Here is a 23,654-nt window from a genome sequence, read left to right on the forward strand (position 1 = left end):
AGCTTCGTTTTTTTGCTCAAACCCATATTTCGGGCCTATATTTTTACTCGAACCCTCCCATATTTCGGGCGGGCTGTCGGGCCGGGCGTTCTAGTCATGAGATTTGAGTTGAAGGTAGCAATAATAGCGGTAGTAAGGGAAGTGGAAGAGGAAGGTAAAATTTTAATATTTTTTATTTTTTAATATTTTAATATTTTTATTTATTTTATTTATTATTATTTTGAAAAAAATTATATATTAAAAATATTTATGTACTTTTATATATTTTTTGAATTTTTTAGAATTAAGATCAAATTGAGATTTTTGTAAGTTGAGGTTTATTTTAAAATTGTGACTAAATGAATATAATATGTAAAAGTCGAGTGTTAAATTATTATTATACCAATTTTTAATTGCCATGTCACCCTCTTGTCAGATACTTGATGACATGTAATAAAAATAAAAACAAAAAATGATGTTGCTTAATTAGGTGACCAATTTAAAAAAAAAAATCATCATTGATGACAAAAAACCAAGATAATAATTGAGTGACCTGTAGTGTAGTTTAACCCTTAATAAAAAGGACTCAACCCGTGTCAAATGGTAAATAAATAAAAAGCTTTGACTTGTTGGACATAAAAAAAAAAAAGGAAGAAGACTAAAGATTCAATTTAGGCCTAATCTTTTAGGATTTGCTCACATAAAACTAAACTTTTAAAAATGATCATATAAGAGCCTAACTTTCATAAATATATTTAAATGAAAGTCAAACTTTTCAAAATGATCAAATAAGAGTCCAATATTTTTGAAAGTGTTAAAATAAAAGTCACGGCTTTTTAAAAATACTAAAATAAGATTTTCTTAAATACTGTATCTCAAGTTCAACTAATATATTATTATTATATGTTTTATTATAAACAAATCTAACATTTAGCTACAAATTAAGTGCATAAAAACCATTCTTTAAACACTTCTCTAAAGTTCAAACCAATATTGAATCATTTATAAAGGTTGCACCCTCTCAGCTCAAATTAGAACATTTACCCATAATGTAAAGAATCTTACAAATTTTACCAAAACAAAAACAAAAATCTTACAAAATCCGCACCTATCGCACACGGCACCGGTGTAAAGCACTAACAAAGCAAATGGCAGTAGCAGCTGAAAACCAATCTCAGCCTCCCCAAAACGACTTGCCCTATGTCCTCATCTTGAAACCCCCGGCAGCATTCAGCATCTTCGGTGACCATTTCTTCCACTCACCCAAATTCCAATTCCTGAAAGCGTTCGAATCCCCACTCCCTCTTTCCCAGTTCTTGCTCACCCATGCACAGTCCGTACAAGCCATTCTCACATCAGCTAGCGGTTCTGTCACCGCTGATACTATCCGCCTTTTGCCCCACCTGGATTTGGTCGTTACCACTAGCCAGGGCATTAACCACATCGATTGCTCCGAGTGCCGACGCCGTGGCATCGCAGTGGCTGGCGCTGGAACCATTTTCTCCACTGATTGTGCGGATTCCGCGGTGGGATTGCTGCTCGACGTTTTGAGGAAGGTTTCGGCTGCTAACCGCTATGTCAAGCAAGGGCTATGGTCTTCCCAAGGAAACTATCCTCTTGGCAATAAGGTCGTAATCTTACCCTTTCTTTCCCTCAGATTTAAATTATGTACGTAATGTTTGTTTATAATTTGGTAATTGAAGAATTTCAGCTTGGTGGTAAGCAAGTTGGAATTGTTGGATTAGGAAGTATTGGAACAGAAGTCGCTAAAAGACTGGAGGCATTTCGCTGTTCTATTTCATACAATTCAAGAAGCAAAAAACCTTCAGTACCGTACACTTTTTATCCCAATGTTGTTGAACTGGCAGTTAATTGCGATGCCCTTATAATTTGCTGTGCTTCAACTGATGAAACACACCACCTGATTGGCAAGGAAGTGTTGTCAGCGTTGGGGAAGGATGGGGTCATTATTAACATAGCTCGTGGACCCATCATTGATGAGAAGGAATTGGTGCAGTGTTTAATTAAGAGAGAGATCCGAGGTGCCGGCTTGGATGTGTTTGAGCATGAACCTGATGTTCCCGTTGAGCTCCTTGCATTGGATAATGTAGTCATGTCTCCTCATAATGCTTTTTGTACAACGGAATCTCTTGAAGAGTTGCGTAAAACTGTGGTCGGAAATTTCGAAGCCTTCTTCTCAAATGAACCCCTATTAACACCTGTTCCTTTGGATGATCTGCCCCATTTGTCAGGTTAGCTACTACAAATTTCTCTGAGGGTGTTGTAATTCTCGACATCATGAATGGTAACTGTTTTGTTTGTTGTTTTAATATACCGCACTACAGAATCTCGTACGTATAAGAAATTGTTATTGTCGAATAAGCTGATATGGCGTACTGCGAAGTTGAAAGATATGATGCTTGTTGGGATCCTGTTGTAAATTTTTAAGCAAATATCATATCAATGTCTTCCTTCTTACCCATCCATCTTCTTTCTCAATCTTATTGAAACATGTAACACCCTCTACTTACCCGATCGACCAGATCCGAATATTAGGTGTTATTTCCTATAACAAATTTAACCTGAACTTTTTCTACTCACCTATGTAAATATACTAACAATGTCTAATAAAATTTCTTTAATCTCTTTCTCCTAAAATACCTTGTATATAATATTTGAAGTATTATTTTATATTTTATGCGCAGACTTCAACTTTGGCAATAGTTTTTTGTATAGCTTAGTCGTTATCATATAGCCTTAAGACTTTTCATACATCTTTCTCTTACGTTTTCCTCTTTCTTTCATTCTTTCTCTGTATGCGTAACAACTTAGTCCATTGCTTCCTAGATAGCCCTGACATCGTCTCCCGAAGCACTCTTCTTTATATTCTTGAAATCAGATACATTCATAGTAAATTCATAAAAACTTAGTGAGACAACTTTCACACAATTATTTATTATTTCTTGTTAAGCTCAGAACATTGCACTTTCCTGTACTTCTTAAGCAGGTACTTACTAAAATTAGTGTTACGAATATTAAACCTTCACTTACTGTATCTTCTTTTGCACTCTGTAAGCATTCTTACCTTAGTCACAATTGTTCCACTTGTGGGCTTGAACTCATGAAATATGTTCTAATTCACCTTTCATTCTGGTGGACAAGGTAGGCTTCGTCCTCTTTCAGCATAAAATCCTCCTCACCAGTCTTTCATCGTCTCAAGCTCGTTGGTTGCGCTTTCATTCAAAGTTCGCTCAATCAACATTGTCTTCGAAACATTACCACGAAGGCCAATTTTACCGACTGCACCATAAAGGCGTACACTTGACATAGATAACCACAGAAGTCTTTCTTTGACATAGATAGCCGCAAGAGCGTCCAAACACATATACAAGATAGCCATAGAGTCGTCCATATAGTTAGAGTTAGATGAACACAAAGGCGTCCACATAATATCAGATAGCCACAAAGGAACCTACTCACATTAAATAGCCTCAAGGGCGTCCAAACTCATATAGAAGATAGCCATAGAGATGTCCATATAGTTAGATGGCCACAGAGACATCCACTTTGATAGACTTCGCCACGGGAGCGCATTTAATGGATACAGCCTCGAAGGCTCTTATAGAAGAGAATCAACCACAAAGACATCCACTTTAACATATTTAGCCACGAAGGTGCATTCATAGAGTTGTCCACTAAGGGTGAGTTTGGATGGGCGGCGCATTTACCTGCAATTAATGTAAAAACAGCGGTAGCGGTGAGATTAGATACTGTAGCGATACTGTAACGTAAAACAAAAAGTAAACTAAACGTAACGTACCGTACCGCACCCAATCGCCCATCCAAACTCGTTCTAAGACTTTATATAACAAATATCGTCGTAGAGACTCACGTATAACAGAGGACAGCTACATAGGCTTCCACTTATCAAAGAATAACCACAAAGGCTTCCACATTTCAGTAAATGGTGTTTTCGACGATAAGGATTTGCCTAAACTTAACGTTATGAGATTTTCCCCTCATTGCTTGGTACTCTTCCAACCGTCATTCATCTTCTTTCCCCACATGATGTCAGAGTCCCAAACTAGGTGTTACACTATGTGGTTTTCGTATCCCTATATGATGCTATAGTCCCAAATTAGGTCTTATACTATATGGTCTTTTTGCCATGACCACGGTTTTTCCTTATCAAAATTTGTGTTTATTGTCCTGGCAGACTCATACGCAAGTAGACTCAACATGCAAACTTACGCAACTCATGCACAAACTCCTCATGTAGAGACAAAAACACACGTTTCCCTTCACATGCAGACTCTTTTCATGACAAAGAGAATTGTGCTTTCAGACTCATGCAGAGACTTATAACAAACAGAGACATACTTCCGCACACACTCATACATACATACATACATACATTTTCCTTTAGAATAGAAACATATCATTGAGCTCATTCTTCCTTTACATATTCATCATGCATATACTTTTTCATAACAGAGGCATATCATCCATAAACATCACATGCAAGCTCATCAAACAAACATCTTTCATAGAATCAGCGTTTTATGCCTGTCTTCGTTTCATAGATTAATCATTTAGAACAGAAGAGGTGGATATAGAAACATATAGCCACACATACAAAGTAAGATTCAGTTCAGAGACTCAGAATCCTCACAAAACCTCAACTTTGGTAGTTTCAAACATCAACTCTGGACTTCCATCGAGTAGATTAACAGCCTGTAAATGTTAAACCACAGAAAACTTGTCACGATCTTTCCATCTAGTTCATTTCCTTTCTCACTTGAAAATCAGAATCATACAATAAAGTTCTACCATTTTCATTACTAAGCTAAATAGACCTGCTCTCATGATAGTAATGCTGCGAAACATACCTTAACAGATGCATCTCAAAGCTCATCCTCTCGTTCTAATCTCATCCTAAGGGTGAGTGGATTTTCCTTCACCTCATCCTTATATAGATAGAGAATACTTACGAAGTAAGAAAACAGTGTTTATCATTTATCCGGTCAGCTAGATATTTTTCCTTACCTCGTTAGATGTTTGACACACGTCGATTGTAGATGCATGACAGTTGTAAAAGAAACACGTACGAGCAATCTTACTTTTACATATCATACTTTTGGGTCTCAACTCATTGTTCGTTAGAGCACTGGTTGATAATCCAGCTAGTCACACTTGGCACATTATGCCTTCTTGGCGGTGACCCTATTATTTGTGTCTCCTCAATATCCAACAATGCTTTCTTTCTTATTAACTCATTCCTTTTTAAGGGATTTTTGCATTACAATTCGATATTAATTACGCGCCCACGTACATGCCATGAGCACTAGTGGGGTGAATAATAGTTTATTTACTTATAAACTTTAGAGCTTGCCATACGCCAGGCTTTACCTTACCTTGACCTCATCTAACCATCGGACCTTATACTTAGCTCAAAGGAGATTTTCTTTCTTCTTTAGCCCTAATCCCCTGATGAAAGGAAGAGAGAGAAAATATCTTGTCCTACCTTTTCTTAAGCTCTTTGATGGGACTTTATAAATGTCACATCAATCATTCGGTGGTTTTATTCAAATCTACAAATTTCAAGGAATACAATCAAAGTATTTTTCTCTTAGTTTCTAACTATCTTAGTTCACATTCAATTGATTCCTAACTTTCTTTTCCTTAAAACTAAACCGGCTCAAGGCCAACATTACAGAGTGCTCTCTAATGCTAACATAAGCTTCTTATTTCAAGGTTCATTCTCTTGTAATGGAATTTGCCCAAACTATGTATGCCAATACAAGGCTTTTGGGGTGAGTCCTCCCTTACTAGACGTAGTTCCAGTTTACTGTGCCATCCCAGTGTTCGCCAATATCAAGGCGTCATGGACGCACTCACGTAGCTCTTATTCTTAGACTAGTTTTAACACTATTCACTTCTTCACGTATCGTATCCTTCTCATCTATAGAACAGTACTCGAATATTAAGACTTTGTCTGGTGGGATGTTACAGGTCATATATTACAAGGTGAGGTGAGGTACATTATGTTGCAGGGTGAGGAGGAAATGATGACTAAGAGTTGGTGCGTGACCATTATTAGATGATATTGTCTGTTCCATGTCTTCCGATTGTGATAGCTTGAAACTAGAAACTGTGTAGAATTTCTTGAAACCTTTGTTAAAAAGTAGTTATTAACTGATTTCTTTGAAGAAGTAACAAACATTATTGATTGTTACTGTGTGGTTTTTCAAGCTTGCTCATGGTAGTTAAGAACCCAGACAGGAGTTTTTGCCTCTTAGCTTCATAGAAAAAGCTTTGTTCCTTGTATTAGCACGTCTACACATGGGCACCAAAGATGAGAGAGAAATCAGAAATGTGTATTCGCCAGCTTAATCTCCAGGCCCAATTTCAACCATATTGACCAGCATAGAAAAACCCCTCACATCATCCTGCCGCTGCCTTCACTGCAGCACGTCATAACAGCCAGCGCAGGCGTCAAATCACATTGACTTGAATGAGTGCAGGAGGCTTGACATAGCAGTCACCAATACTGCCGGCGTGTTTTCAGCTGCTGTTGCTGTGGTTTGTTGATTGACGTACTTAGAAAATTTCTGCTGCTGGTCGGTACGTTAGACATGGTCTTTGGTCCGCCAAAGGAGACTATCCTCTTGGTTCGAAGGTCATCATTTCTCCTTTTTCAGTTTCACGTTTGTGGTTTTCCGTTAGTTTCTCAGAAAAATTCTTTTGTAGAAACATTGATTCTTAAATTTAGATAGAAGCATTTGTTGTGTCCACTGTCCACTAAAATGGGGATCAGAAGGAAGGATTCAGGATACATAGCCAAGTTAAAATTCTTTTTTTGGAAGTAAAAGGATACTAACAATTCCTGTCATATGAGATTCCTAGAATATCGCTTAAAACTAAATTGATAGCAGCAGGTTGGTCAAAAAGATGGAGTCCAGGAGCCACAGATGCAGCAAAGTTGGCCATAAAATCAGCTGTAAAATTAGCCTCCCCATAAACGTGAGAGAATTTGACTATTCAATGTTTGTCCCTCAACTCAACAATGCTTCGGATCAGCCCGACATTGGAGTTCACCCCTTTTGTATTCAGAAGTTGCACCACATTCATGTTATCACTTTCTAAAATTACCTTCTTAAAACCCTTCTTAAAATGGCCCATATTTCTGCTTTAAGAGCAGAACATATACTAATGTTTCTCAAGTAGCCTTCTATCCAATTACCATGCTTGTCACGAATAACTCCTCCAGCATGTTAGAAAAATCATATATATATTTTGTATATATATTGAGCGTAAATTGCATAAATAGTCACGCGACTATTAGAAATTTTTTTATTAAGTCTTCTGACTTTACAAAGTTACAGTTACTAATAGATTGCTGAGTTGGCAGTTAATGACATGTATTTTTCTTAACCCTTTATTTTTTTCCACAATTTCCATGTCATTTTATAATTAATTAAAAAAATTGAAACCCAAAACTTAAAACTACACCGTTTAGCTTCATTCTCTAATTCTTCAAACTCTTCTTTTGAGGTTAAAGAATTTCTCCAATGCCTTGCTAACAGATCCGCTCCAATGTTTTCAACTTTCTTGGAGGGCATTCTAAATTTACATTAAACTAAATTTCAATAAAAAAAGAATAACAAAAGCTTTGCTCTTTTTATTTTTTTATTTTGTTTTGGATGAATGAAGACTGTAATATCTTTGAAATTTGAATCTCAGCAAGGAAGCAGCAAAAAGTTCAATGCTTTATAACTATAAACATGGCTTTTCTGGGTTTGCAGAAGGTTGATAGATTCTCAGGAAAAGGAAATGGAAGGTGATATAATGTCCCGCAACAGTTTGCATTGGCTGATTTTGTTTTATTTTTAGCATCTACAACTTTAAGAACTGAAAAGATCACTTACAAATTGCAGCATTTCCTAGTGTTGTTCAAGTGATTCCTAATTGAGTTCACAAGCTTCATACAACTCGAAGCTGGGACTTTATGGGGCTAAATGATCATTCTTTGGCAAATCTTTTAACTACAAGCAACATGAGTGAAGGAATAATCATTGGTATAATAGACACGAGTAATAAATAAATCTCTACACTGTTACAAGGCTCAACGTAAAGGCTGATAAATTTGGAAACCATGCTTGCAGGAGTGCCGCCAGAATCTGAGAGTTTCAACGATAGGGGCATGAATCCAATTCCATCTTACAAATTGCAGGGTTATATTTCCTAGTGAGGATCTTTTGGGGGCTATCGGAGGAGGAGGTGGAGGAAGCTTTCCAGTCATTCAGGTTCCAGAAAAAAAGTTACAATATTCAATGTGCCTTTCACTCTTGGAATCTCCATTCTTCGTTCACTATTTCTGCTTCCCTTCTACTCTTCTCATCAGCTTTGCCCCTTTCTTTGTAATTGAAGCTGTATAAGATTTTTAGGGTGTTAAAAAGAACCATAAATGGTGTAGTTTCAAGTTTTGGTTTAAAATTAATTAATGTACAAAACTAATAATTATATTTTATTTAATTGAAAATTTTCCATCAAAAGGTTTCTTGAAAACAATTTATCATTCACCTATAATTGGTTTTAAGCATGTTAAATTTCACACATTAGACTACAACTCCAATAATAACCATAAAATCAATGTATTATACTTTTTTTTTAAACATAATCTCATTAGACATGTTTATAAAACGAATTTCCAACAATCCCCTCACGAATGAAAATTGTCTTGACCAATATTAAGACTTAAAGAATAGTAAAGAGAATTTTATTGGAAGAACACTGCATCAGACGAGATAGCTTTTGGCCTTGAACATTCCATAGTGAAGTACCATCGAATTTACTCAGCTAATTAGTAAATGTGATGTTTTGAACTTTTTAGCCTTATAGTGTTAATCAAGACAATAGTACTCACATAACTTCTACCTTAAGATTCCATTATTCTCACAGTTGTATTCACTTTAGCCCTAAACAACTCCTGATTTCATGAACGCTCTAGAGTTTTTAGCCTTTTAGAAATTCTAAAAGAAACAGCCACATTTCTCATTCATATAGATGATTTCTCATTAAGTGTGTTATGCTTATACTCCACTTGGAAATTACCAAGATATGTGAATCATTAAGAGCACATCTCATCCTTATTACTCTACAGTTAATATTTTTCCTTTTCACCATAAGTATAAGTAAGAAATAGTAATTTCCAAGTGCTACTAAAAATGCAATATGACTTAGTTTTCCCTTTGAGCCTGGATCTTGAGATTTCTATTCAACTAGGTAGGGTTACCATCATAACACTTTTTTTGTCTTTTAACGGCTTTAGGCCCATTCACCTCAATGAACTGTACGGAAGCTCTCTTCTTAAACATTTAGTTAGCAAATCCACAATATTTTCCCTTGATTCGACTCAATCAATGGAAATAACTCAATTGGAAAGCAAGTATTTAATGGTATTATGTTTGTGACGAATATTTCTAGACTTGCCATTATATATGTTGCTTTGAGCCCTTCCTGTAGCACCAAATGCCCGACCTGATTGTCGGGTTTGAGCTACAGGATGCCACATTCGTTTTTGGAGCAATTACGATTAAATACATTCAATTTATACCATTATATATTTAATTATGAGCAATACATGCATATAATATGATATTCAATAATTTTCGAGTCTTATACGAGCTTTATGAAAGGTCTATTGTTAACTCGAGGTTTAATTAGGACCAAACTGTAATGTTTTCTAAAATCTCAGGTTGATGTCGCGACTTTGAGAGTTCCTCATCGTGACATAACGTACTGACTTGGTTTCGTCGCGATGTCGGCACAATGACAAGAATCCGATGTTGCAAAGTAGCTTCTTGTTTCTAAATGGTACAAAATGATACCTACAAGCTTCACCTAGATAACAATTTCATCACAATCAATCACTATTTCAACCAAATACGCTATTCTCAAATGTTCATTCCTAGTATATCTCATCACATATAACTTTATATTACCTAATCATACATATTAACTTAAACACTTATGGTAATTATCATTGATTTTTCAAGTTGACTTATACATTCACATAAATAAGTTTCAATATTGCAGCCTTTCATACAATTCAAAACAAATACCATATTCACATATACAAATCCACCATTTGACCATTTCAAAGTTACAATTTCAAGCCTCAATATAAACATAATCACCTTTTATACCAAAAACCAACTCAACCAAGGTACATGCCGTATACTAAAACGCAAAGAGAGTATACTAACATTGTCAAGTTGAGGATCACGAACTAGATGCTGAAATCACCTCTAGGAACCTCGAGTTCCACCTATACCTACGCACGAAATAAACAAACCGTACGTTGAGCGATAACACTTAGTGGTACTTACATGATTCAAGCCAAAGTTATAATAATAACAAATGCACACAATCAAATTCAGATATATCTTTTGTGCCAATAGTTTCATTTCACATATGACATGAATATATGTATATAGCAATTTGGATACCATCAAGTTCAACTATTAGCTATTTCACACAGCTTTCATACTAAATATTTCTATTAACATGTGAAATGCAAATACAACCATTTTACAACATTTCATTTGAAATTAGAATTCAATCTTGACATGTTGTAACAATCAACAAAAAGATTCAATATAATCATTTAACAATATACTATATACCAATCATTTTATATCCTACTTATTCAATTCATACCATCATCTATAAGTATATATACATATACCTAGTTATTTATTCAATTGAATACTCAATCTCAATATACCAATACAATCTATTTCACATACTTATCCCAATATCATATGCTATCATCGACCTAATAATAACATACCATTTTCACATAATTAATTTCAATGTCATAATCCATTATTACTCTATAAGATTATACCGCTTTCACCTTATTCATTTCAATGCCATATCAAATTGGTTTATCGAACCCATTTTATAACAATTCAAGTTTCTAATTTCATTTATAAATTTACCAATTTAACCCTAGTAAAATGATTTGCCACAATTTATACTATTATTTACACCCTTTTTACACATAATTCTAGCTTGTTTAATAGTAAATCAAATTAACTTAGTATATATTTATGTTTTCATACTGGAAGTAATTATTTATGTTTCTTAGTAGTTTTTATTACATCTGAGATATCTAAATAAGGTTACATGGTTTTGTCGGACAAATCGGGAGCTAAAGATGCATATTCGGGCAAAAAATGTTGCCTATGTCGCGACAGCAAGACACCGATGTTGCAACATCGAATACAGAAGCAAAAACAAGTCCTGGAGTGAAACTACTTGCTATGTTGCGACATAGCAAGGCTATGTCACGACACCAGATTTGACGTTGCAACACTGCCCCTGCATAGCCCAAGAAGTCCTTGCACGAGATAATTACGTTTTAGAGGGAAATTATGAGTATTTGTCTTAGTTAAACTCTAAGGACTTCAAGGATAATTTAAGTACTTTAATATTATGAGTTTAGCCTATATAAAGGCCATGGTAATCAGTTTAAAGACACAATTTAGGGAGAAAAAAAATTATTCTTAGGTGTTTATTTCATTCTTGTTTTTCACTTAGAGTATTTTATGTTCTTGTAATCAGAAGATCTTATTTCAAAGTGTGACTTTTGCGAGTGGAAATTGTTCTAGAGCTGCACTTTCATCGATAAATCGATGAACATCTCTTTTCCTTTATTTTATTCTTTATATCTCTTTCTTTAACATTGTTTAATGAATGTTTGTGTAAATATTAGAATCAATTTATGTTTTATACATATCTCACATGTTTCAATTGTTCTAATCTTAGTAATTGATTGAAGGATAGAGTTTCTTAATGGATCAACTGTTTGGGAGAGGAAGAACTTAAACCCTAGGCTTGACGACCCTATGATATCATTTAGGTGAGAATTAACCGAAAATTGGTATGGCCTATCCGTGAACACCTTATGCTCGAACCGGTTTGGACAGTGAGGTCAAGAGATAAGTGGTTCTTGTCGACTCATTAGGTTAGTTAATCGCCGAGAGGAGCAACTAAGTTGATGGTTAGCTGGTTGAGTAGAGCCCTACATAAATAATTAATTAGGTAAAGTAATTGGATCTAGGCTAATGGAACTAGTGTAGTCGAAACAAGGGATAGGAGAAATTCACACATAAACTTAGGAGTAGATTTAGGTTTAATTCAATTTATTTAGTTGATTAATATTATCATCATCTTGCTTCATATTAACACTACTAATTTGTGACTCAAGTAGATTAGTAATTATTTCCAGTAATTGCTTGATAGCAGTTTTCCCCAAATTGTAATCTCTTGGGTACGATCCTCGGAGGTACTTACCTACTTTGTTGTAACTCTATTACAACTTGACCTTTATACTTGCGGACACCGCCTTAAATCCATATATTTTGTAGTAGTATTCACACCCTGGATGTTAGTACGTCTGGAGGCAGTGAAGTTGTTGGCGTCCTTGTTGGGGATTGCAACGGTGATAATTGTTATTGAATCAATTACTTGTAAATAATATTAGTCAAAAAATGAATGGGTTAGATATTGTACTAAATTTTATATTCATTAATTGTGTTTTTTTCTGAATTTTTTCATTTACCTAGTTGACTAGAAGATTTAATTATGAAAATTTTTTTATTATAGGTGATTTAATGATGAATGAACTTCTTAGGATGACGAATGGAATTACATAACAAGTTGGTTGAACAGAGCCGCGGCAAACCAATAGAGCGATTTTAACACCTGTATCCCATTTCTGTTGCTAGATTAAGGATCAGTGTGTTACAGAACCAAATAGAACAATTTATCTTAATTTAGAACAAATATTTAATTAATTTATAAACATATATCAATTCATAGAATAAATGTTCACATAGGCCTTTATTCGGGTTATGGAGCCCTAAAATTAGTTTGAAACCAATCAGTGATCAAAATGAATCAAAACATAAATTTAGGAAAACCTTGAAAATTTAGAAAACAGGGGTCACACGGCCATGTGACCAGGCTGTGTGGCACAGCTCAGACCGTGTGAGCATTTGAAGTAAGGACACAAGGCCGTGTTCTAGCCCGTGTCATAGATCGTGTAACTCATTGACTTGGCTCACGTGGTCATGTCGCAGGCCATGTGCTAGCCTATGAAAATTATTGACTTGAGACACACATCCATGTCTTAGCATGTGTCTCAAACCGCGTGAAACCTACACTAAAACTAACAGAGCAAGCACGACCATGTATGACATACGGCTATGTGATAGCTCGTGTCTCTGGCCGAGTGCTTTCAAATTAATCCCTTAAACAGGCTAAAATCAAGCCAGAACTTGTCCAATAAGGTACACCTAAAACACAAATCATCTAATGACCAAAACAATCAAAACATACACTTAAAACATATCAAAATTAATAACTTAAACTTCTAACCAATGAACCATTCATAGGTACCTCAATTATAACCAAACATTACCCTAAAACTTTATCTACTAACACACCTCAATTCAACTTTCATAACCAACCACACCATTATCTTCTAAACATACTATTAAAGTTTACCATTCAACATTCCATAACACATTCACAAGTACTAAATAACTTTTCATATCTTCCAAAATTTTTAATATTAAGCTTCTTACAAGAAAACCTATATACATGCCACAACTCAAAAAGAGATATAAATGCTACCAAAAGTAAATAGTGTGTGAGCTATGATGTCGATCCTTCAAGCCGTCCGAAATCGTTAACTACAAAATGACATGAGAAAAATAATTAAGCTTAAATAGCTTAGTAAGACCATAATGTAAATTCTACTTGACTTGCTTTAAGTAAAGGAATCACTTAAAATTATAACATGATAACTAAAATTCTCAATTGCTTTGTCTATAAGTTTTAAAGAATTCATCATAACTAGAATATTTTAATTCCATGTAATTCTTCATACCATTTAATCAAGTTCATCATTACCTGGTTCACATACTTGAACCTCACTCATTTTCAGAGGCATCATAGATGCAAAACAAGGGCACCAAACTGCAATTAGGAACACGAGTGTGCAATCAGGGGCACTAGAGTGCATTCAAGGGCACGAATGTGCTGTGAGGGGCACTAGAGTGCATTTAGGGGCATAAATGTGCAATTAGAGACACCGAAGTGTTTACAGGGGCACAGTTGTGCAAATAGGGACACCGAACTGTTTACAGGGACATCCAGGTACAATGAAGGCACTTCAACATTTTCGTATACATATTAGAACTCATTACAGTCTCATACAATTAATTTGAAATCCAAGAAACACTGCTAATAACCACTTCTCAATTTCATATATATATATATGTGATACTTGCATTCCTAATAAATACATAAATAACAAAATTATATTCACATGTACATACAAAGAGAACACATAGTATACAAGTTGATGACACCTTAGTATGTCATCGTCTTTGTGATGCTCTGCCAGAAATTTGTACATTCACAAAGCTTTCCTTTTGTTTGTATTAGAAGGTTTTAAAGTTTTCAAGCAAAGAAATTCACTTGACTTTTCTTCCTTATTCAGATACAATGGTAGCTTTATGGATATAAAAATTTCTAGCTGAGTATCACAAAGACAATGACATATTGTGGCGTTATCAACTTGTATACTATAAAAATAAATGGTTGTTGATATTAAAACATTCTAAAAAATGTAGTAACGTGTTTTAACAAAAAGGATGGAGTGGAAATAAAGTTCTTCACACAGGAGTAAGGTTAGGGGTTTACTTATATTAGAAGAATTTTTTAAAGATATTTCAAAAAGTGGCTTGTATTTGAGTTAGGGAAAGTGATAAAGGAGGTGGAAAAGCATATACACAAAATACGAGAGTAACTAATTTTCATTACAAATTTTGATGGTCGGGTAAAAATATTACCTAATTTAGAAACATCGAATAGAAAAATGAATGATGATATTAACGAGCTAAAAGTTTTGATGGACTTCATCATCAACTATTTGTTCAAATTTGTTATTCGAGATTATAATCATTTCAGATTGCCTGTTAAACTGATAGCTTTTCTTGGCTATCTCGATTCTAAATTTTTGTAAGTTTATTGCATCGTTTGTATTTTAATTTCCACATTGATAGGAACAACATGAATCACAAGTTTTTACTTGATGCTCCTTTTGTTTGTGGAGGTGCTGATAAGTGTCGCATCCTTATAAATTTAGATTATCTCATAAAGAAAAATGTGATTGATGTGAAAGCATATTATAAACTTAAGTATATGTACAAAAGTTGTGCAACATATATGCAATTATCAATTATTATATTGTAATTCAAAATTTTAAAATATGATAATTGAAGTTCAAAACTTGTCCAACATATGTTCAATTATATTAGTTTATTTATATATGGGGGAAAACCAAAACAAAAAAAAAAACACATAATATATTTTCACTTTCAAACAGTAAAACTAAGAATTTATAAGCATATTGCATTTTGCTATTTGAAGTATCTAAATTGGGTAAAATTTTTACCTGACCATCGGAATACGTAATGAACAAACACTTATTCGAGAATTTTTTGTAGATGCTTTTGTACCTCCTTTCATCACTCTTTTCTAACCCAAATACGAGCAACATTTTGAAATATCTTTAAAAAAATCGCTTATAATAGAACTAAACCACCTAACCTTATTCCTGTGTGAAGACCAACGTTTCCATTCCCTCTCCTATTAGTTAAAATACGTTACTACGTTTACGAAATGTTCTAATGCCAGCAAAAATTCATTCTCATAGTATACAAGTTGATGACACTTTAGTATGCCATCGTTAATATGATGTTCAACCATAAATTTTTACATTCACAAAGCTACCTTGTTGCCTGTATTAGGGGCTTTTAAAGTTTTCAAACGAAGACATTCGCTCGACTTTTCTTCCTTATACAGAAAAATAGGTAGCTTTGCACAAATACAATTTTTTCGGCTGAAATCCACAATGAAGATGACGTATTGAGGTGTCATCAACTTGTATACTATGAAAACTAATGGTTGCTTGCGCTAGAACATTCTTATATTGTAACTAAAAGAAGATGGAGTGGAAATTTAAGTCTTCATGCAGGGTAAGAGTGCGGCTAGGTGGTTTACTTATATTAAAAAAAATCTTTCAAAGGTATTTCAAAATACTGATCATATTTGGGCAAGGGAAAGTGATGAAAGGAGGTGCAAAAGCATCTACATAGAATACGTGAGTAACTGATTATTCATTACGGATCCCAATGGTGGAGTAAAAATTTTACCCAATTTAGATACACCAAATAGAAAAATGAAAGATGATATTGATGAGTTAAAAGTTTTGATGGACTTCATTATCAACTATCCATTCGAACTTGTTATCCGAAATTATAATAAATGTAGATTGCTTGCTAAACTAGAAGCTTTTCTTGGCTATCTCGATTCTATATTTTTGTAAGTTTATTGCATCTTTCGTATCCCTATTTTAATTTCCACGTTGAGAAGAACAATATGAATCACAAGTTTTTACTTAATGCTCTATTTGTTTGGGTCAACATCGATAATCGTCGTTTCCTTATGAATTTGGATTACCTCATAAAGAGAAATGTGCTTGATGGGTCGATATCGATAACTGTCGCTTCCTTATAAATTTGGATTATCTCATAAAGAGAAATGTGATTGACGTGAAAACATATTATAAAATTCAACATAATTGCAAAATTTGTGCTGCATATTTGTAATTATCAATTATTATATTTTAATTCATATTTTTAAAAGATGATAATTGAAGTTCAAAATTTGTGCAGCATATGTTCAATTATATTAGTTTATATATATATATATATATATATATATATGGGAAAACCAAAATGAATTTAAAAATGAAAAACAAACACCATATATTTGCACTTTTGAACTGTAAAAGTAAGAATATATAAGCATATTGCATTTTGCTATATGAAGTATCCAAATTTGGAAAATATTTTACCCAACCATCGGAATACGTAATGAATAAACACTTACTCGAGTATTCTTTGTAGATGCTTTTGCATCTCCTTTCATCACTTTTTCTAACCCAAATACGAGCAGCATTTTGAAATATCTTTAAAAAAATTGCTTATGATAGAACTAAACCACCTAACCTTATTCCTGTGTGAAGACCAACTTTTCCATTCCCTCTCCTTTTAGTTAAAATACGTTACTACATTTACAAAATGCTCTAATGCTAGCAAAAATTCATTTTCATAGTATACAAGTTGATGACACCTCAGTATGTCATTCTTATTATGATGGTCAGCCAGAAATTTGTACATTCGTAAAGCTGCCATGTTGTCTGTATTAGGGGCTTTTAAAGTTTTCAATTGAAGACATTTGTTCGACTTTTCTTTGTTATACAAAAAAAAGGTACCTTTGCAAAAATACAATTTTCTAGCTGAAATTCACAATGACGATGACATATTGAGGTGTCATAAACTTTTATACTATGAAAACAAATGGTTGCTCACATTAAATAAATGGTAGCTTTGCGAATATACAAATTTTTGGCAGATCACCACAAAGACGATGACATATTGTGGTGTCAGCAACTTGTATACTATGAAAACAACTGTTTGCCCGTGTTAGAACATTCTAAAAATGTGGTAACGTATTTTAACAAAAAAGGATGGAGTGGAAACGTAGTTCTTCACACTGGTTTGAGGCTAAGGGTTTACTTATATTAGAATAAATTTTTTAAAGATATTTCAAAATGCTACTCGTATTTGGGCAAGGGAAAGTGATGAAAGGAGGTGCAAAAGCATCTACACAGAATACGCGAGTAGCTGATTGTTCATTACGGATCCCGATGGTCGAGTAAAAATTTTACCCAATTTAGATAACACTTACTCGAGTATTTTTTAAGCGATTTTTCACCTTCTTTCATCACTTTTTCTAACCCAAATACAAGTAGTATTTTGAAATATCTTTTAAAAAACCTCTTATAATATAAGTAAAGCACCTAGCCTCACTCCTACCCTGCGTGAATACCTACGTTTCCACTACATCTCCTTTTTGTTAAAATACGTTACTACCTTTACAAAATACTCTAATGCTAGCAACCATTCGTTTTGATAGTATACAAGTTGATGACACCTCAGTATGTCATCGTTATTGTGATGTTCAATAAAAAAATTGTACATCCCAAAAGCTAGCCTGTTATCTGTATCAAGGGGATTTAAAGTTTTTAAGGGAAGATAGTCACTCAACTTTTCTTCCTAATAATGAAAAAAATGTTGCTTTATGGATATACAATTTTCTGGCTGAAAATCACAAGAACGATGACATATTGAGGTGTCATCAATATTTATACTAAAAAAACAAATGGTTGCTCACGTTAGACCATTCAGAAAATTAGTAAAGTATTTTAACAAAAAGAAGAGGGAGTGGAAGCGTAGATCTTCATGCCGGGTAGGAGTGAGGATAGGTGGTTTACTTATATTAGAAGAAATTTTTTAAAAATATTTCAAAATGCTGATCATAGTTGGGCAAGGGAAAGTGATGAAAGGAGGTGGAAAAGTATCTACACGAAATATGTGAGTAACTAATTGTTTATTACGGATCCCAATGGTCGGGTAAATTTTGTTCCAAATTTAGATACAATAAATAGAAAAATGAAAGATAATATTGACGAGCTAAAAGTTTTGATGGAGTTCATTATCAACTATCCGTTCGGACCTGTTATCCGAGATTATAATTAATGTAGATTGCTTGCTAAACTGGAAGCTTTTCTTGGCTATTTCGAATCTAAATTTTTGTAAGTTTATTCCATCTTTTTTTTTATCTCCATTTTAATTTCCACATTAAGAAGAGCAACGTGAATCACAAGTTTTTACTTAATGCTCCATTTGTTTGGGTCAACAACGATAACTATCGCTTCCTTATAAAGTTTGATTATCTCATAAAGAGAAATGTGCTTGATGTGAAATAATATTATAAATTTTAGCATATTTGCAAAACTTGTGCAGCATATGTGCAATTATCAATTATTATATTTTAATTCATATTTTAAAAATTTGATAATTGAAGTTCAAAAATTTTGTAGCATATATGCAATTATATTAGTTTATATATATACAGGAAAACTAAAACAGTATTAAAAACGAAAAAGCAACAGCATATATTTGCACTTTTGAACGGTAAAAGTAAGCTTTTATCAACATATTGCATTTTTCTTTTCGAAGTATCTAAATTGGGTAAAATTTTTACCCGACCATCAAAATCCGTAATGAACAAACACTTACTCAAGTATTCTTTGTAAGTGCTTTTGGACCTCCTTTCATCACTTTTTCTAACCCAAATACAAGCAGCATTTTGAAATATCTTTAAAAAAACCTCTTCCAATATAAGTAAACCACCTAGCCTCATTCTTGATCTCCGTGAATACCTATGTTTCCACTTCCTTTCCTTTTTGTTAAAATACATTACTATGTTTACCAAATACTATAATGATAGCAACCATTCGTTTTGATAGTATACAAGTTGATGACACCTCAGTATCTCATCATTATTGTGATGCTCAACCAAAAAATTGTACATCCGAAAAGCTGCTTTGTTGTCTGTAGCAAGGGGTTTTAAAGTTTTCAATGGAAGACAATTCCTCGACTTTTCTTCCTAATAAAGACAGAAAGGTTGCTTTACAGATATACAATTTTCTGGCTGAAAATCACAATAACTATGACATTTGAGGTGTCATCAATATGTGCACTATGAAAACGAATGGTTGCTCACGTTAGAACATTCTGAAAAGTAGTAACGTATTTTAACAAAAAGAAGATGGAGTGGAAACGTAGGTCTTCACGCAAGGTAGGAGGGAGGATAGGTGGTTTACTTATATTAGAAGAAATCTTATAAAAATATTTCAAAATGCTTATTATAGTTGGGAAAGGGAAAGTGAGAAAAGGAGGTGCAAAAGCATCTACATGGAATACGCGAGTAACTGATTGTTCATTACAGATCTCGATGGTTGGGTAAAAGGTTTACCCAATTTAGATACACTGAATAGCAAAATGAAAGTGATATTGACAAGCTAAAAGTTTTGATGGACTTTATCATCAACTATCCGTTTGGATCTGTTATCCGAGATTATAATCATTTTAGATTGCCTGCCAAAGTAATAATTTTCTTGTCTATCTCAATTCTAATTTATTTTAAGTTTATTGCATCTTTTGTATCTATATTTTAATTTTGACATTGAGAAGAATAACGTGAATCCCAAGTTTTTACTTGATGCTCCATTTGTTTGGGGCGACGCCGATAACTATTGCTTCCTTATAAATTTGTTTTATCTTATAAAGAGAAATGTCCTTGATGTAAAGCATATTATAAAATTCAGCATATCTGCAAAAGGTGTGCAACATATGTGTAATTATCAATTATTGTATTTTTAATTTATATTTAAAAAATCTGATAATTGAAGTTCAAAACTTGTGTAGTATATGTGCAATTCAAAACTTGTGCAGTATATGTGCAATTATATTAGTTTATATCTATACGAAAAAACAAAAAAAAATGGAAAACCAACACCATATATTTGCACTTTTTAACGGTAAAAGTAAGAACTTATAAGCATATTGCATTTTTCTATTCGAAGTAATTTTAACCCAACCATCGAAATTTGTAGTGAAAAAACACTTACTCGAGTATTTTTTGTAGATGCTTTTGCACCTACTTTTATCACTTTGAGCAACATTTTCAAATATCTTTAAAAAGACCTCTTCTAATATAAGTAAACCACTTAGCCTCACTCTTGTGTGACGACCTATGTTTCCACTCCCTCTCTTGTTTGTTAAAATACGTTACTACGTTTACAAAATGTTCTAACGCGACCAATCATCCGTTTTGATAGTATACAAGTTGATGGCATTGATGATCACTAAATTAACTATAAATACGACTAAGGCAAATGCATCTATCGAACAATAGTATAGCTATGGTGAGTAGAGAATATCGTATCCATGAGGACTAAAAGTACTAGTAATTACCGTTTTTCTATTATTTAGTCGACAATTTGGAGTGATGTGTTTTAATATAAATTTACTAAACTAATTTAACTAAGAACGCAACAAAGAATGAATCGAGGAAATAATCGAATATTAACAAATGAGATAGACAAAATTGATAAACTATAAAAGTAACATATTTTAATATCATTCTTAATGCATTTTTGGATGATTAATTTCTGCAAATTAGTGAATGTGATGCTACTAATCCTTTAAATTCATGTTTCCATACTTAGGAGAGCATTTGCAACCGAAAGGAGTGAAAACGAGCCAAAATCAGACAAATTAAGCTGTTTTTAGGAGCTACATGGCCTAGGTATTTCCACATAGGCTGGGCACATGCCCGTGTGAGCCACACGAGCTGGACACACGCCAATGTGTCAGCCTGTGTCGATTTCGCATCCTACTTCCTAAATACGTGGAAAAACCCAATTTTTAGGCTTTTTGAGCATTCTAAATTCTATAAATACCCATTAGAAGAAGACATACGAGGGCAATCAAAGAAGATCGAAGAAAAACACTCGAAGAACACCATCGGAATAAACTAGGATGCGGATCTCCATCAAGATCGAAGTTCTCCTTTTAATTTCTTTCAAAGTTTGATTGATTTTCTTTATGTCTTGTGGTTATTCTGGCTTTGAGATGTTTCTATTTAGAATTACAAACTAAATTCCCCAGATACCTAGGGAAGATGAAATCTATGATGAACACTTTTATTTAATTTCCATTTTTAGGCGATAAATACTTGATTCTTGTTCTCAATTATGTATGTTTATTTCTTGTTTTAATATTTTTGGGATATTAATTCATGTTTAATGTGTTTATTTCAGTAGAGGAAAAGTCCCTGTTTAAGAGTAGATTTAGCATAATTGAGTGGAGTTGTATGCAATCCTAGAAATAGGACGACATAAATCTATTGGATTAGAGTCAAATCTAATAAGGGAATTCAAAAATCGAGTAATACGACGATAGTGGTTTTAAGTAGAAAGAAATTTCAATTAATCAACCTAGATTTAGTTGTTCTTACTCTCGAAAGAGATATTAACATAATTTAGGGATTTCTATGGATCAAGACACAAGTGAATAAATCGTTTAATTCAGATTCATAATAAAAGCTGAAGTCTAGGTGGATTCTTTCTTGGGTATTGTCTATCTCATTGGTTATCTTCGATTATTTCCTTGATTCATTCTCTATTGCGTTCTTAGTTAAATTAGTTTAGTAATTTTAGATTAAAACACAATCACTCCAATTTTTCCACTAAATAATAAGAAGACGGTAAATACTAGTACTTTTAGTCCTCGTGGGTACGATATTATCTACTAGTCATAGCTATACTATTGTTCGGTAGGTGCACTTTCCTTTGTCGTATTTATAGTTAGTTTAGTGACCATCAAGTTTTTGGCGCCGTTGTTGGGAGTAAATATTAGGAACACTTGATTTTATTAATTTAGCCATTTATTTTTATTGCATTTTATTTTTGTTTTTGGTTTAATTTTATATTCTAATTTATTTTCTTTTATTTGCTTCTGCCAGGTTCTAATTTATGTTTATATTAGGACCACTACTCGCAGAAACCGTAGAAAAGTAAGGTAAAGTCGACAGAACATAGTAGACGAATAAGAAGACTTTAATCTTTCTCAACTTATAATTCTCATCAATAATGTTTCGAAATAATTGAAAAATAAACATACATTGACAATTCAACTAAAAGAGCACTAAAGATCCAAACAATCCAAGTCGAAAATTTTTAAAGCACGAAAACATAGGTATTTCCCCTTATCTAAGTAATTACCTTTAATTCAAAATGAAAAAAATTGACTTCCTTACTAAAGATTCACTCAAATCACTCAAAGTGTTTAAGGTTCAAGAATAAGCACTCAATAGTTAAACAAGAAAATTCATTACCATAGGCTTGCATGAAAATCAAATCTCCACCACTACAAAATGATATGATAAACAAATCAAAAGTTTTTTAAGAGGTTGTAATGGGGCTTAGTTTAAGGGTGCATAGAAAGGCCAGAAAAGTTGGTTATAATCAAGATCGAATTGATAAATTACCAAATTAGAAAAATAAACAAATGCTGAATTAAAAACAAGTGCATAAATCAAGAACTAATCAAGAATAAGAAAACGAGCTTCTTCTTAAAATATGAATTCAACTGTTCAAGGTCAATCAACAAGACTAATTAATAATCAATATGTATATTTTTTTTCTTTTTTTTGGATAAAAAATAAATAATTCAGCAAATTAAACAAAGAGCATAGTTAGACATTAATCATATTAAATCTTGACAAAAAGAGAGTCAATAAAAAGGGAAAAAGTCTCAACGAAAAAAAAAAGAGTTACGGGTTAACTTTAATGGGTAATCAAGAACTGATGTGTTAGGCTCAATGGAGTTCACTAAGGGTTAGTTACAAAGGTAGGCTGTTGATGGGATAAATTGGTTAAAACATAAGTGTCTTTATCATCTCAGTATATCAAATCAAAGGTGTGGTCTCGACATGTATAATCAAAGTAAGTTCTAGAATAACAAAGCAAATTGACATACTCATAACCAATAATAAAATAAACAAGAAAAATGTATGCTCTAAAGGCTCAAAATCTCACAAAAAATCATGGTTTTTGA

At 33.3% G+C, this 23,654-nt stretch overlaps 1 protein-coding gene and 1 long non-coding RNA gene across 7 annotated transcripts; one reads left to right on the plus strand and one right to left on the minus strand.

Annotated features, from left to right (window-relative positions):
- Positions 1–1,016: 1,016 nt before the first annotated feature.
- LOC105797500 (glyoxylate/hydroxypyruvate reductase HPR3) lies at positions 1,017–8,491 on the plus strand. 5 transcript variants are annotated; one of them, XM_012627466.2, is made up of 5 exons: positions 1,017–1,607; positions 1,691–2,231; positions 7,723–7,819; positions 7,917–8,057; positions 8,145–8,491. In XM_012627466.2, the coding sequence occupies exons 1-4, from the start codon at positions 1,128–1,130 to the stop codon at positions 7,924–7,926; spliced, it is 1,128 nt and encodes a 375-aa protein (XP_012482920.1). In that variant the 5' UTR covers positions 1,017–1,127; the 3' UTR covers positions 7,927–8,057; positions 8,145–8,491. The 5 variants fall into 5 exon arrangements, with proteins under 5 accessions (XP_012482920.1, XP_052489500.1, XP_012482923.1 ...); XM_052633540.1 differs by lacking the exons at positions 7,723–7,819; positions 7,917–8,057; positions 8,145–8,491 and adding an exon at positions 5,992–6,207; XM_012627469.2 differs by lacking the exons at positions 7,723–7,819; positions 7,917–8,057 and having other exon boundaries at positions 1,018–1,607; positions 8,145–8,482.
- LOC105797516 (uncharacterized) lies at positions 2,908–4,941 on the minus strand. 2 transcript variants are annotated; one of them, XR_008197860.1, is made up of 3 exons: positions 4,869–4,941; positions 3,800–4,713; positions 2,908–3,707 (listed from the first exon to the last, which is right to left on the minus strand). It is a non-coding gene; the product is annotated as an uncharacterized LOC105797516 (long non-coding RNA). The 2 variants fall into 2 exon arrangements; XR_008197859.1 differs by having other exon boundaries at positions 2,908–4,713.
- Positions 8,492–23,654: the final 15,163 nt, after the last annotated feature.

Source organism: Gossypium raimondii, chromosome 7 (genome assembly GCF_025698545.1).
Source record: "Gossypium raimondii isolate GPD5lz chromosome 7, ASM2569854v1, whole genome shotgun sequence".
Taxonomy (NCBI): Eukaryota; Viridiplantae; Streptophyta; class Magnoliopsida; order Malvales; family Malvaceae; genus Gossypium; species Gossypium raimondii.